Source organism: Choristoneura fumiferana, chromosome 23, assembly GCF_025370935.1.
Source record: "Choristoneura fumiferana chromosome 23, NRCan_CFum_1, whole genome shotgun sequence".
Classification (NCBI taxonomy): Eukaryota; Metazoa; Arthropoda; class Insecta; order Lepidoptera; family Tortricidae; genus Choristoneura; species Choristoneura fumiferana.
Genome location: NC_133494.1, coordinates 4,250,682 through 4,265,926, shown reverse-complemented (window position 1 = coordinate 4,265,926; position 15,245 = coordinate 4,250,682). Strand labels below are relative to the sequence as shown.

General features: G+C 35.0%; 1 protein-coding gene across 1 annotated transcript; it reads left to right on the top strand.

Moving 5' to 3' along the window:
• Positions 1–4,163: 4,163 nt before the first annotated feature.
• Thor (eukaryotic translation initiation factor 4E binding protein thor) lies at positions 4,164–12,715 on the top strand. The gene is made up of 2 exons (XM_074106105.1): positions 4,164–4,427; positions 11,571–12,715. Exons 1-2 carry the CDS (start codon positions 4,370–4,372, stop codon positions 11,771–11,773), a joined length of 261 nt encoding a protein of 86 aa, XP_073962206.1. The 5' UTR covers positions 4,164–4,369; the 3' UTR covers positions 11,774–12,715.
• Positions 12,716–15,245: the final 2,530 nt, after the last annotated feature.

Here is a 15,245-nt window from a genome sequence, read left to right as displayed (position 1 = left end):
TACCTATATAACGTAGGACGTCCACCAACGAGATGGACGGATGACCTGGTTAAAGTCGCGGGTTCACGGTGGATGCAAGCCGCTTCCAAACGAGGCAACTGGAGGTCTATGGGGGAAGCAAATGTCCAACACTGGAGTGGACGTCCTATGGCTGATATGATGATATTATGCCGACAAACTAATAAAATAAAATGTGGTAAATATTTTTTTTAGGGTAACTTTATTCCAGGGACGTAAAATGGGGGTGATTTCTTTTTCTTGTTAACCATATAGTGTGGGGTATCGTTGGATAGGTATTTCAAAATAAAAGTAATTAGGTAATTAGGTGTTCTGTTCTAAAGACGATTGATTTTTCGATACAGGGATTCATTTGCAAAATATTTAATTTTAAAGAGCAAATTATTGTTGAAATGGAGTGTTCCCCTTCTTCCCCCTATAAAACCTAAGCAGTTGGTTCGAAACTTTAAAAAAAAATTATGATGTGAATAGGAAATTTATCAAATTTACAAGAAAAACTATAATAGCTGAGTTGGCTCTAGAATTATTAGTAGTCAAGAGTATAAATAGCAGCATAACTTATAAAATTTACCTACTTGGATAATTCCGTACAAAATAGTACGTTACGGGACCCCATTTCGGGCTTGTCCCATTTGTGGCTGGTTTTTTTTGTACAATTTAATTATCAGAACAACTTTATTTTGATTTAAAAATAGCTTGATTAGACAAAAATCAGTGTTTATAGTAAAATAATTTATTAATTGAAATAAAATGCTAATTAAGTGCGCAATTGCACTTGAAATTTATGCTGTGTTTGAAACACTAGTGACGTTAGAAGTCGATAACGTGTTATCGATATCGCATTACCGCGTTTAGTTCACGAGGTTATCGGTGCCTATGAGCATCGGAAACCTCTGGCTTGTGTGTGGTTGCTAAGCGATTGAATCTTCAGAAAAAATCGGCCAAGTGCGATCTAAGACTTTAAAATTACAATAAAAAATTATATGTTACATATTTCCCCATACACCTCAAAATTAAAAAAAACCGGCCAAGAGCGTGTCGGACACGCCCGAAATTAAGTAATATTTTTCTAAGGATTTCGTATTTTATACGGAATCTTCCAAGTTTAGATATATTTTATACCTTAGGCTGCTATTTACTCTTAAACTACTAATAATTCTCAACCAAACTTAGTCGTTATAGTTTTTCTTGAAAGTTTGATATGCTTTTTTTTAAAAAAAATCCACCCACCGGTTTAGATTTTAGGGACGCTCGATTTTAATGAAAATTTGCACTTTAAAGTTGAATATTCCGCAAACACATCACTAAATCAAAAAATCGTCTGAGCAAACCCCTAATAATTTTAAAATTCCTATCCAACGATACCCCACACTATAGGGTTGACTGAGAAAATAAAATCACCCCCACTTATACGTCTATGGGAGGTACCTCAAAAAAATGTTTTTTGAATTTTTAATTGTACCATTTTGTCGGCATAGTTTCCATATATATCCGTGCAAAATTTCAGCTTTCTAGCATTGATAGTCCCTGAGCAAAGCCGCGAACGGACAGACAGACAGACAGACATACAGACATGGCGAAACTATAAGGGCGTTTTTGCCATTTTGGCTCCGAAACCCTAATAAGTATTGACTGGTTATATTACTGAAGACTTGAAGAGTAAAATATTATATTTTTTCTTAGATTCTTCAGCGAAGGTATCACCACAGGATTCCCCTTCAATTTTTACTATTTTATGATATTTGGCGTATTTTTATATATTATGTCGGAAACCCTTAATCGACACAACCAATCAATCGCTCCCTGTAAACACCCGCGAGTTAGTGGCGTTCACGATGACTTAATAGAAGCTGTATGCAGCTATTTACTAACTGCGTTATATATGAACATTTACTATACAAATAAATACAATACGCTACGTAAGCACCACGTGTTGTTTACCGCCATTGTTGTGTGTTGAGTTGTTTCATAACATGCTCAGGCGCATCCATCACTCGATACCTAGAATGCTTCCAGATAGACGCGTCGGCTATTGGGAATAACAATGTTGGCTCGAGGAGATCGTGGGTTGAAAAAGTATCTGGGTCATACGTAAAGTAATAATAATTATAGGTAGTTTAAAAATGAAACAACACGCAGTGAATCAGGTTTTGCCATCGTATTTTGTCTTAAAAGTTCGTATATATCTTGCTGTCTCAATCAGCTTACGGAAGTTTATTGAAGTAATTGAGAAAGCAAGATAAACACAAATGTATATAGTTGTATGTAATATGACATAATGTATGTAATAGTTGTAGAATTCTGATAAAGTGATCGCAATATTTCATAGTTACTTATTGACTTTCAATAGCTACATGAACAAGAGTTACAGCTACCTTTAGGTATAGTTGGTTATATTATCTAACAATTTTTTTTAAAGGAGGAGGCTTAATGGGTCCAGTATTTGAGCGTATCATTTCAGTGGTCCCTTTTTTAATGAATGGCCTGTAGAATTTGATGACATTATCGATTATTTTTTAGACGTCTTGAATGCACTTCAGTAGTACTGATAAATTAAAAAAGTCAAATAATAATTTTTTAGCGATAGCTCAAAAAACACGTGGTTTGTGACTTGAAATAGAGTTATGGAAGAGTCTCTCATTGGTTCTCTATCGTTGTATCGTTTTCTAAAATTTTCATTTGCCATAAAGTAATTTAGTTCTGAAATAGTAATTTCTTCAGAGTTGATATTAAACTAACCTAACCTAACCTACTGCATTCAATATGATGACATTTTCACTATTATTTGATGATCACCCTCTAGTACCTATTCACCGTAGAGATACACCTTTATTTCTCGATAGTACAGCAACAGTTATAAATAACATCGTTCCTTTGACAAGTTAGAGAGTCCCATTTAATCAGTATTCTTCCGCCACGCCAGTAGCCTTGAGCCGGAGCCCAGCCGGCACGATAAAAATTCACGAATATAAATTATTCGCCACATGACTTACATGTTTTAAACTTTGCAAAAACTACGCATATAGCAGATTCTGGTTGCGTGTGTGAGCGCACGTGAGATAACGGGTGCGCGCGTGTGTGTGGACACAGATTGTGCTCGGCCCCTGCTTGTAGATATGACTGTCTGCTGACAATTGGATAACATTGTCTTCTTAAATCACATAATCACAACCTCAAATAATACAGCGCAAGTACATAACTCGAACCGCGTAAAGAAGAGTTTACATTTTATACCAGTAATTACATATTAAAGGGGCTGCGGGAGCCCGAACGGAGTGGTACTGGCTGACAATGAAACAAAGCTCTCGGAGACAGGACAAGTTTAATGTTCTAGATGTGCTGGCGAACAAGGAATGAGCTTGGAATGAGCACAGACAGACACATCCTTATAAAATAAGTCAATAATAATATTAAAAACCATAAAGCTAAACCACGATGCATAGAGCTATAGAGTAGACAGTGAAGAGTGCCATTCATTATAAAATTAATCCTACTAATATTATAAATGTGAAAGTTTGTGAGTGAGTGAGTGAGTGAGTATGTTTGTTACTCCTTCATGCTGAAACGGCTGGACGGATTTGGATGAAATTTGGCGAAAAGTTAGTTTGTAACTTGGGTTAAAACATAGGATACTTTTTATCTCGATATTCCCACGGATAGGGGTAAAATCTCGAAATAACAACCGCTGGCTTAGTCATGAAATTTGGGATGTAGGTAGGTGGACGTCTGGAATAACACATAGGCGACTTTTTGACCCGATATTCCCACGGGATACCTAGGGATAAAATCTTGAAATAACAACCGCTGGCTTAGAGCCATGAAATTTAGTATGTAGGTGTTTTAATTTAACGTCAATGAAAACACGATGTAATTTTAGGGAATTCCACGAGAATTTAATAAAATCCCGGAATTTCAATTCAACTGCTGCATCTAATGATTTACGCGTGCGAAGCCGGGTAAACGCTAGTTTAACTATAAACCCCAGGGCTGCCATGCATTAACAGTAACATCAAGTAGCACCGACGAGTAGAAAAAACAGAAGTGCGAAATAAGCATGAACTGAGTACTAACCATTCTGTTGCCATAATCTTTGCATATTGTTAATACACGCAGCAGTGTGCCAGGCCCCACACTAGCGCCGGCGTACGTGCGAGTTTTAGCAGCGACCGTATTTATTTTAGGCTCTGCCAGCACCCGGTTCAGTCCACCTCCACTCCCAGCCGGAACGCCAGTGTTGTGAATTGAACGTCACTTGTTAAATAGTTGAGATGTCCGCGTCCCTATTGCGAGGCAAGCTACGCACAGCCAGGCGATTCCTACGCGGAGCGTTCTGATCACGGACCCCAATCAGATGCCTGATGTCTACTCCAGCACTCCTGGAGGCACTCTGTATTCCACCACACCTGGAGGTAACTTGAATTTTTACTAAATAGGTAAAACATGATATCTGTACTTACTGAAGACATTTAATTTTCATAAACAATTTAGGTAACTGAAATTGTTGAAATATTTTGCTCCAAGAAATAATGATAAATAAGTACGTAGGATATTACTTTCTTGAAAGTTTTTATCTACTTTAATATTCTTATCAACATAGTTATATCGTGCTTAGGATAAAACTTATCTGAAACTAAGGCGATAAGTAGAGCGTTTGGAACTAGGTTTATGTACGACAATTTAAATGAACTGGTTCTATGCTCCTGTGTTTTCTGTTTCAACTTCAAATAATACAAAATTTAAGAATTTTCCTTGCTTTACCTATCGGTTAATCCTGTACACTACTTGTAATGACCTATAAAATTGAGAAATAATCACGACAGGATTTTCATTTCACACGGTATGACCTACCTTCACGACATATATTTTCACTCTTCGTTTTTCTTTTACTCATTCCTTAAAATAACTATAAAAGTATAAGCAATATTTAAACTGGATTATTAGTATTAATGTACAACATTGTCATACTTTATTTTTCTACAGTTCATTCTCCACAATACAGCGTGGCGCGTAGGTAGAGCATTTGTTAGATTGGAGTGTATATTTGCTAAATTAGTGCGTAGGTCAGTAACCCCAGGACTCCTATTAATCCGTCGGTTAGACGTGCGCACACGCAAGACCACAGGCACTGATCGAGGGTAAAATTAGACGTGACTCGATCTTATTCGCTTGACAACAAACAAAGTACCTGAACACATACGGGCAATGTTAAGTTAACATTTTATGTCCATGGGTTTGTCTTATTTGACTTTATAAACGTTTGTTGTGGCATTAATGTGGAGTGATATAATGTAGAGTACAGTGGATAGCAAAATTCGGTTTATTATACGTTTTATTTCAAATAATATCACGTTAACTTGAATTATTAAAATTAAGAGCTCCATAGGGCAATGTAAATGTGATGACTTAAAAGTCCGAATCGTCTAGAAACTAACCTGACGGTTATATAAACGATTTATAACGAAATCTCGATTTAGTAAATTAACGTCTGATCTGCATTTTAAGCCAACATATTAAGAATTACCTGCTTTAAAAACGTTTACGAATTACGAATTAAAACGAGAATATCCAAATTTGAAACCCAAATTCGCATTCGTGCCGCAAAAAGTGTATTTCCGTCAAGGCCAGCGGTTGTTGGATCGAGTCAATCTCGATTGGTTTTATCTTCAATAAACACGGTGTGTTTACACATGCTGGTTATATAACGCCACATGGCACCACGAAACACGTTTAGTCGTCTAGTGATGATAATTGCGATAAGTGGGCGTATGAACTCTTCTGTTGAACTCGATTACTTTATTTGTGATGTTTTGCGCTAAATACACACCTTTTGCGCAGTTGATAGTGCTTTGGTTAATTAACAAGTTGATGAGTCGGGACGTAAATTGGCCATTTTCATTTATCTGTGTACCATTTTAATTACCGTTCTGCCTTTTTTCGCAATAGTGACCGGTAATTAGACGTGAATTCATAGAAGAATGAGAATGGCCGCCATACTTTTTCCACATTTGTTCGCTTAGTCTAATTATCGTGTCGCTTTTGCAGAAAAAAGGCACGATAATTAGACGGATGCACAGATGTATGAGAATATCCGATATTATGTTAGGATTTATATAGCAACGGAGCCCGCTAGGAGTTTTTTGTTCACTTAGCAAAATATTAAAGAAATCAATCAGGGAACTTACAGAACTTAATAAGAGAAATATAAATGTCACTCAAGCTTCAATCGCTAAAAGCCATAGGTATATACCTCCCTAGTTCGTCTCTACCAAGTTATCTTCTCCAAAAATAAGTTTATTATAGAGATGGTGGTTGAAAAAAAAAAAACTCGAAAATACGTTTTCTCATTGGCGAAAGGGAAGGCGAAAAAGGAGTGATATAAATTATGGAAGGAAATACCTACAAACGGTTAACATTCTATTCCTCTTATTTAGGTATTAAATGCACACCACAGACATGGTTAGCAAATAGCAACATGCATTAAGGACTAAGACATGAGTGCGATAAATATTTAACGAGTTCAAGGACATTAATTTTAACATTCGCTCGATCAAAATGGTACATTTTAACTGGACCGTAAGAGGATTGAAATTTTAAAGTCGATTTGTTCTTGAGCGCCCAAAAATGGTTTAATTAAAAATAAACAACTTACTTCCAGCAGCAGTTGAATTGAAACTCTAGGATTTTACTAAATTTCCATGCGATTTTCGAAAAATTATATCCTGAATTTCACTAATCTTGCGTCAAAAACAATCGTATCAAATTTTCATGGCTTTTACACAAAATTCTGCATGTCAACACAAATGTTGTTAGACGCGGACACAAAGTTACAGTCCTGTCTTAGCAACATATAGGTGTATATTCTGTGTACCTATCTGGCAAAGTCAAAGGACTGATAATGGTAAACTAATGCTTACATCAGCTTAAGAGGCGACCTACGCCAGTCACTGCTATTTTTAAACAGAACGTGTATAAAATTGGTGTACTTCGTGGCAATAAAAAAATATTACGATAATCTTGATCGTATTCCTGAGTTAGTCGTTGCTTTCAAAACACGATTAAACTAATTTGGCTCGATAGATTTTATTGCCAAAGTGAGCTCTTACTTTGATTTAGAAACCAAAAATACTCCGTTATTTATAAGACACTATAATCAAATTACTAAGTCTGATTTACAAACAAACGTAATAATAATATCTGTCGTGTTATTTCTTAAATCTAAATCGTAATTTCTTTGCATTTATTTTATTTCCAAATTTTTGATGAGCAAAGACTTACGCCACGCCGACGACATATTGCTTCTCTGTCACTTCAACGCAGAGAAACAGTGAGCGCTTAGGTGCTCTGCCTGAATGACCTGCGTCGCTTTACTCCACAAAATTCATTTACGAAAAAAAACTACATTTACACTTCTTTCATAACACTCAATCTATGAGTAAGGAAATTATTATTAATTACGTTACCACTGTTTGGGTATTTAAGGTGTTTTAGGATAGTCAACACCGAGAAATAAATTAAATAACGCACAAAAAAACAAGAAGCCCTCTATCGTACAATGACAGACAACATGTCAGAAGATGTCAAAGTTGTAAAGTAAGTGTGTTGTTTATTACAAGAATTAGGTAAGTACAGAAAAATTGGTTAGTAGTCTAAATAGTTTTATTGGCTCCATATTTTGTCTATTAACTTATAAACTGATAACTACCATAGTAGGAATATAGGACATGTGTTCAAACTTAATACGTGTCTGGTACGAGTATATAGCCTACCAACGAAGACCAAAAACTGCCTCTCCGGGAAATCTCGCGTATAAGTCAATTTTGGCATAGTTGTAGGGGATGGTGTTTAAGACACATACTAAAGTAGTACTGATGGGTGGGGTAGAGCTAACGGGTGGGAGGAGTTTGTGTAAAAGTCCCATTTAGTTTTTCGTAAATAACTGGTAAACCACACAAAAAAATGTTCTAAAACATAAGTAATCTACATAAAATTCTCTACAAAAAAAATTCTAAACATTTTTTTAGTATGGCGATGGATGATGTTTGTTACTCTTTCACGTAGAAAACTACTGAACGGATTTGCATGAAATTTGCCATACAGGTAATAAATACCCTGGATTAACATGTTCTACAGTAAAAAACGCACTGAGTCTCTGAACCAGATGATGATACATCTACACTACACAAGCACTATTTTAGTACAGTAAGTACCTACATTATTTTGAGACACCCACTAAATAACATGACTTATATAAAACAAATATTTACTTTATTAATCGTTGGGCAAAGTAACTTATTGATTGAATTTTATAACGGGCAAAGTTATTTAGACAACATTGCCCACATGCGTTATAATAGTAGAAAAGTTCTCACTTACAGGTTCAAATACTGCACTTTGTGCTTTTTGTATTAGTGTTAATAAAATATCCTTCTTTCTTTCTTATTACGTATTTCTCCACTCTTGAACTCCAGTTTTAATAAATCTAAAGTACAATTAAAATAGTAAATATTATTAATTCAGACAAAGTGATTGCATTTAGTCGTTAGGTAACAGTTCATAGTTTGGTTTTTCTAGTAGGTAAGCCGTCCCTTTTATCAAATGGGCACAGTTTTTTCTGCGAGTACTCGTATCTCCAAAAATTTATGTTGAGTATGAATATCCTACTTGTGTCAGTTTCTTGACTTTTGTTTTTTTAATGTATTTATTATCAGTATGTAATCAAGCGATTTGTTTCAAATTTTAAAGTTGTTCTTTATATAGATTTACATCGCCACTCAAAAATCATAGAAATTTAAAAAAAATACCAAATAAAAAGACACATTTATTTTATTTGGTTTTGAAGTAGTGACCACCTCTAACTTTTTTTCTAAGAATTAACCATACATTGACCTACTACTTGCCGAAATATCAAAGTTTTGTAGGTGGTACTTCCTATTAAACAATAAGGAATACGTGGCCTAGTTCTGTATTCAATCGGTGTTTTTAGTGTCATATACAAACTTGTTGTTATATTCGTTATTGGTTATTAGCGTTTAACTCATAAATATGATAAAATTATTAGAAAACTCAAACATAATATAGAGGTGTTTGTATACATACGACATTGATAGAACACTGATTGAATACAAATTGCTGATTTTTGACAGACCCCCTGTCCCTTGGAGTAACGCCTGGAAAATTTTGATATTTAGGCAAGCAGGCGAGAAAAATCTAGAAGTTGACACCTCTGTCATGCTGAGGATGCTGGTCTCTTTTCTGGTTTTTCTGTGCATCTATATTTCAGTTTGTATTTTCCTACCGACTATGCCTTGTTGTAACAGGATCATAGCGGGTAATATTTGGAATTGGAACTAATATTGACACAAAAGTACCTAAGTACAAAATTGAATCAGTTTGAACGTGGAAATTGTAACGTCATAGCTTGTATAGCAGTCAGTATATGACGTATTCAATACAAACTCCATAACAAACGATCGTTTTGACATTTCTGATAAACTTTAGCGTACCGTATTTCGCCGCGCTGCGCGCGAAAACGCGTCGCTGTCAGATAACGCCTACGAACAAATCGCGGTTGCACGCGATCTATCTCAGAGGGGTCGCGGGGTGTAGGTACAAAACCGCTCGCGCAGTTTGCGTGGGTGGACTCTTAACAAGTGTTTACTTAAACTTCCTTAGAATACTAAACTCGAAACTCATTGTGGTGTGGTCAATTTTTTCTTTACTCATTCATACCTTGCTTGTTGTCAAAAAATGCAGTAACTCACTATTTTCCCGATTGCCATTTAATGCGCAGTTAAGCCTAATTTTATCGTAAAAATGCAGCTAGAACAAGACAAGTAAATATCCATCCGTACCTTCTGACCCTGACTTATGTAAACAGAGATATAAACTTGATCTTAATGCTTTAAAAATGTTAACCAGTTTCTTGTCGTTAAGACTCCATAGTAACGTGTATAATATACATAAACTATGAACTACGTAAGAGCAACGTGAGCGATCTGTTAAAGTCGTTGCATAAAATTAAAAAGTTTTTCTAAGATACGGCAAAATATACGAGTTGTTTTAAAACTAATCTGAAAAATTTCAACAAATAATTGAGTAGGTATGCTTGACTAATCACCCCTGTAAAGGTTATTTCATCGAAACTTTCAAAGTGAACTCAGTTACTTTACTTTTATGCCTTTAACTTTCAGCACCGATCAACGTCTGGAAACATTTGTCAGAGTTTAGCCAGACGTGGATATACATCTGCAAAAATTAGCCGGATTTATTTTATCTCACATTATATAAGAACTAAATCGTACTTATGTTAATAACTAAAAGAAAGGTAGGAATCTCTATCTTTTCAAATTACAGTTTCAATTTTCCAGCCATAAAGTCAAAGTCAAAGTAAAAGTATATTTATTTATGCGTCTGCTTGATTATGAAGAATTTTCAAATTTCCTAAGTACATACCTCGTAAAATTCAGAATAGTACATGCTAAAGTAAAAGTGGAATATCTTATTCGAAAACCAGTGATTTATAACGTGAAAATGATTATAAAGTCGCACCATATACGTCATTATTCAACTATGTAAACAGTAGGTCATGCTTTGTTTATAACCGATAATAGAAATATACGCAGCGTTCTGTAAATTGCACATTTGCATCGTTGCATTAATAATCGTCGACTCACATAAACATAAGCATGATGACTCAATGGGACCTCAATTGTGATCAGTGACTTTTAGAATACAGAAGAACATAAATAGTTCTACTATTACCTATCCTCCTAACGCCCAAGTCAAATTTTTGATTTATGAACATCAAACTTTATGTCATTTATGATAGAGTTTAATTTAAAATTACAAATAATTCCTTTATAAAGGACTCTGGGAGTTAGGAGGATAAGTTTTGTTCGTTAAATACGAGTATCTGCTGTATCGATAGAACTATGTTCCAGTTGGCTACAACTCTATTATGTCATCAAATTATAATAAAAACATTATGAATGTGTAACCCATTATATTGACCTAGTGAGATCTTCTGTACGAAGAAGTAAACAATTCTTGGCACTAAATATATCGTATGTGTTTTATAAATTGCTCTTACTTAATGTGTTGGCAAAAGAACAGAATACAAGTACCTAAAAGGATGATCGTTATGATTTAAGTTTTACAATTGACATATCGAGGGTTTCCTGGTCAAACTCAACTAATAACTCGATCTAATAATTCATAAAAATTTCGAATTTAAACCTTACATAGTGTTCTTTTTCGAACAGTCAATTCGGGTTTGACCAGTGAACCCTCGATATTCTCTATTCACAAACAGAAAGCATTTAGTTTTCTGAGGTTAAATAAATTTTAATTAAATAAGATGCGTAGAGCCGAGGACGGGGGGAATGGCTTTGATTGAGGGAGGCCTAAGTCCAGCAGTGAACTGCTACAGGCTGATGATGATGATGAAGTATAATAGAGTCGAAAACCGCTGCAAATGTACGCGTAGGTGGCTAGGTATTGTCAAGGACTAAACGTGAATGAAATTATATATTTTTTTTAATTTATCTTTCCAGGAACCAGGATTGTCTACGAAAGGTCTTTTATGATGTCGCTCCGGCAGTCGCCAATCTCGCAGACACCTCCGAAGTGCCCGCTGCCCGCGGCCATGCTGAAGAATCCAAACGCCGCCGGCGCACAGATTTTGACGCCACAAAAGAACCGCTCGAACTCAATCTCCTTTGACGAGTCACAGGAAACCTTTAGTATGGATCTCTAGGAACTTATATTAAGTTTCCGAAGCCTTGAGTCGCACGTTAGTACAATCTATATATTGATGGTGGTATTTTTTAAAAGAATACTTGCGGTGGGGAATTTTTGTACTCATTTGTTGATTAACAAGTTTATTATAAAGGCTTCAATGTTTAGCTTAGGATTTTTAGATTTTAATTGTGACTGAATCGATAGTGCGTTCAAAACGCACTTCGTTGCCACTTTTACAGAAGAAAAAAGCTTAAGTAGTTTTTTTTTTATTTGACATTTAAAAGTGGCAAAGGAATATTTGTAAATAGCCAAATTTGCGTAAAACGCACACATATTTTAGTAATAAGTTAACATTATAAGCAAGTGCCATTAACTAGAAGTTGATTAGTTCATAATTTACTTCGGAAGTGGTATTGCGTACATCAGACTGCGTTCTCAATAAGTGAGCTATAAGTGACACAATGTGTTTCGTAATATGCTTGTGAGTTAAAATACGGATATTTATTATTCAATGGAATAAAGTATTAGCGTATGCTTTTTTTCAAAGTAATTCCGAATGAAATTGTCGTTGGTCGTCCACTTATAAAATCTTTCAACAAGTAAATTGCAATTTTAAAAAAATTTCGCGGTGCTATTTTCTCTCGCATTTGCAAAATTATTTGCTTGCATGTTCTTGAAGTTAATAAGCTGAATATAGTATTTGTAGAAGTTACATTATTTGTAGTTAAGGCATTGAATATGACAAATTTTGTTAAATCATTGTTCTAAAGCATTTATAACACATAATTGTTGTACATATTATAAACTGTTATAGTTATTAATTTTGACATTTTGTTCGATATTATATTATTGGGATGCTCCAGAGTGGAAGTGAAGGAGAGAATTAAGAAGAAGTACACTCGATATTACAGTTTAAATCGACTGCCAACTTATTTGTAATAAAATGGATAATATTGAATATATTTAGTTTTATTTAACGCATTTCGTTCATGAAGCATGAAGAACAAGCCTATGAATGCTTTGAATTTATAAGGACAAACTTAACTAGGATTCAAATAAATAGAGGGAGAGGGAGTTCGTAAAATTATATACTTAACGCAGCCATTCTCTAAATGTGGTCTGGAGCTCAGAATAAGTTAAGTTTTGTATATTTTTGGTCTCTGGCGAGCGACTACCTAGGTATTTAGTTTTCTAAAAGGGTTGCCTCACCTAAAAAGTTCGAGAACTGCTGATACGAGTATAACCTACCTATTGATTGACTACCTATGCAGTTCTCAATGAACTACTGATATAGATCTTGATACTTCACAACTACACGTCCAAGACAGCTCCATCTGTGTGAGACATACCTATATACCTATTCAAAGTGTTGTAGTTACGTCATTTATTTTTAACCGACTTCAAAAAAAAGGAGGAGGTTATCAATTCGGTTGTATTTTTTTATGTTTGTTACCTCAGAACTCCGTCATTTATGAACCGATTTGAAAATTTTATTTGAGTTTGTCTAGGAATGCTTTCAATTAGGTCCCATAAGCAGTCCCATAAACGAAGGAATAATATGATGAAATTGAAATATACTTGATAACACAACCACACAACACGACGCAATAATGACAAGTAACAGAAAAATATACAAAAAAAGAACTTTACAAAAAAATACAACAAAAAAGTATAAAACTCCAAGGAGTTTGCTACAAATACTTTACACATACCTACATAAAAAGACAATACAATCACTACTGTTTTACTGCATCTTTGCTACTACTGATTATTTTATATGTTGTTAGGACCATTACTGTGTCATATTTAGTACCTCTACCAGTAGCGTATATTCAAATTTGCAGCTTCTATCAGTAACATCTATGTCTTGTAACGGAAGCTATTGAGCTACACTTTCAACCGGATGGCCAAGTGGTTAGAGAACCTGACTACTAAGTTTGAGGTTCCGGGTTCGATCCCCGGCCGGGGCAGATATTTGTATTAATAATACGAAAGTTTGTTATTGGGTCTCGGATGTTTAATATGTATTTAAGTATGTATTTATCTATATAAGTATGCTTATCCGTTGCCTAGTATCCAAGTACAAGCTTTGCCTAGTTTGGGACTAGGTCAAGTGTCCCATAATTTATTATATTATTATTATTGAGGAAATAACACAGTTCTTACAAGTTTTTTTTTATTATAATGCTACGATCACGGAAATAATTCTTTAATTTGCTGAGGAAACAATTATTAACTAAAAAAAACATTAAAACTGATGCATATTTCGAGAAATTTCTAAATTTTAATCAAATTGACGAGCCCCATGAGAAATAAGGGTAGGGAATAATTAATACGGAAGTCATTTTTACTCATTCAGATTTGCAAAGGTCAACGAACTCTACCTTTCGATACCCCATGGCATGCGAACATATTATGCTTGTAAATTAAACTTTAAATAAATAGTGTATGATTGGATTTGCGCTGGCAGTATGTGCACCCATGGCGCACCCCTATTTCACCCTCGCTTCCCATCACGTTGCCTGTAATCTGTCTGGAACTAATACTTTATGTTGTTTGTTATGTTGTTTCGATATAAGTAACTGGATCCGTAGAAAATTTAAAGAAACATTACTATTTATTTATCAACATCGGGGAGTTTTTGCTCGTATTATTTACCAGATTTCAGAGTAAAAAGTAACTTACTTACTTATTTTATTTACCCTTATTTTTTTGGACTTCATTTGAAAACTTCCTTAATACCACGGTAATAGGCGCTTGTTGTTTTTGATAAAGTTTTCACGTTTTTAGTGCAGTTCAGACAGACAGGAACAATATAAAGTTAGACTTCGTTTGTTTGTTTATATCCCTATATACTTACTCTAAGGAATAGCTGGAATTAGGGAAGCGATTTTTTTTCGCTTTTACTTTATTTATTTATCTTATGGCGATTACACACCGGTTCACATATTTTTCCGCAAATATAATTTCACATAATTTGTCAGACGTTTAAAGTCCTCAGGCGGTTCGACCTATCTAATGAATAATGTTAGGGCACTCGATTAAAATTAATAAAATTAATTAATCAATGGGTGGTGAAACAGCACCTTAATATTTAATTTATTTAGGCCATGAAGTATTTATGAAATTCCATTATTGTCCGCTGCTCTAACTTTTTAAATTTGCTTACTAACATTAAACTGACAAAGGAAAAATTACGAACAGCCAACCACCACTACTCTGTAAGCATTTGCGATACTGCGATGCGATGCGATGCGATGCGATGCGATCGATGGATGGATGATGGATGGATGGATGGATGGATGGATGGATGGATAGATGGATGGATGGATGGATGAAATATTTCCTCACATTGTTTGAGAAAAACACTATACAAACCTCGGCCAGGACAGGGATTGCTGGACTCGCTTTATCCGGCCTCGTCTACGACTCGGCCGTCTACCCCGAACTCGTCCATCAATCCCTTACTTCATGGCCTCTGCAGTAAT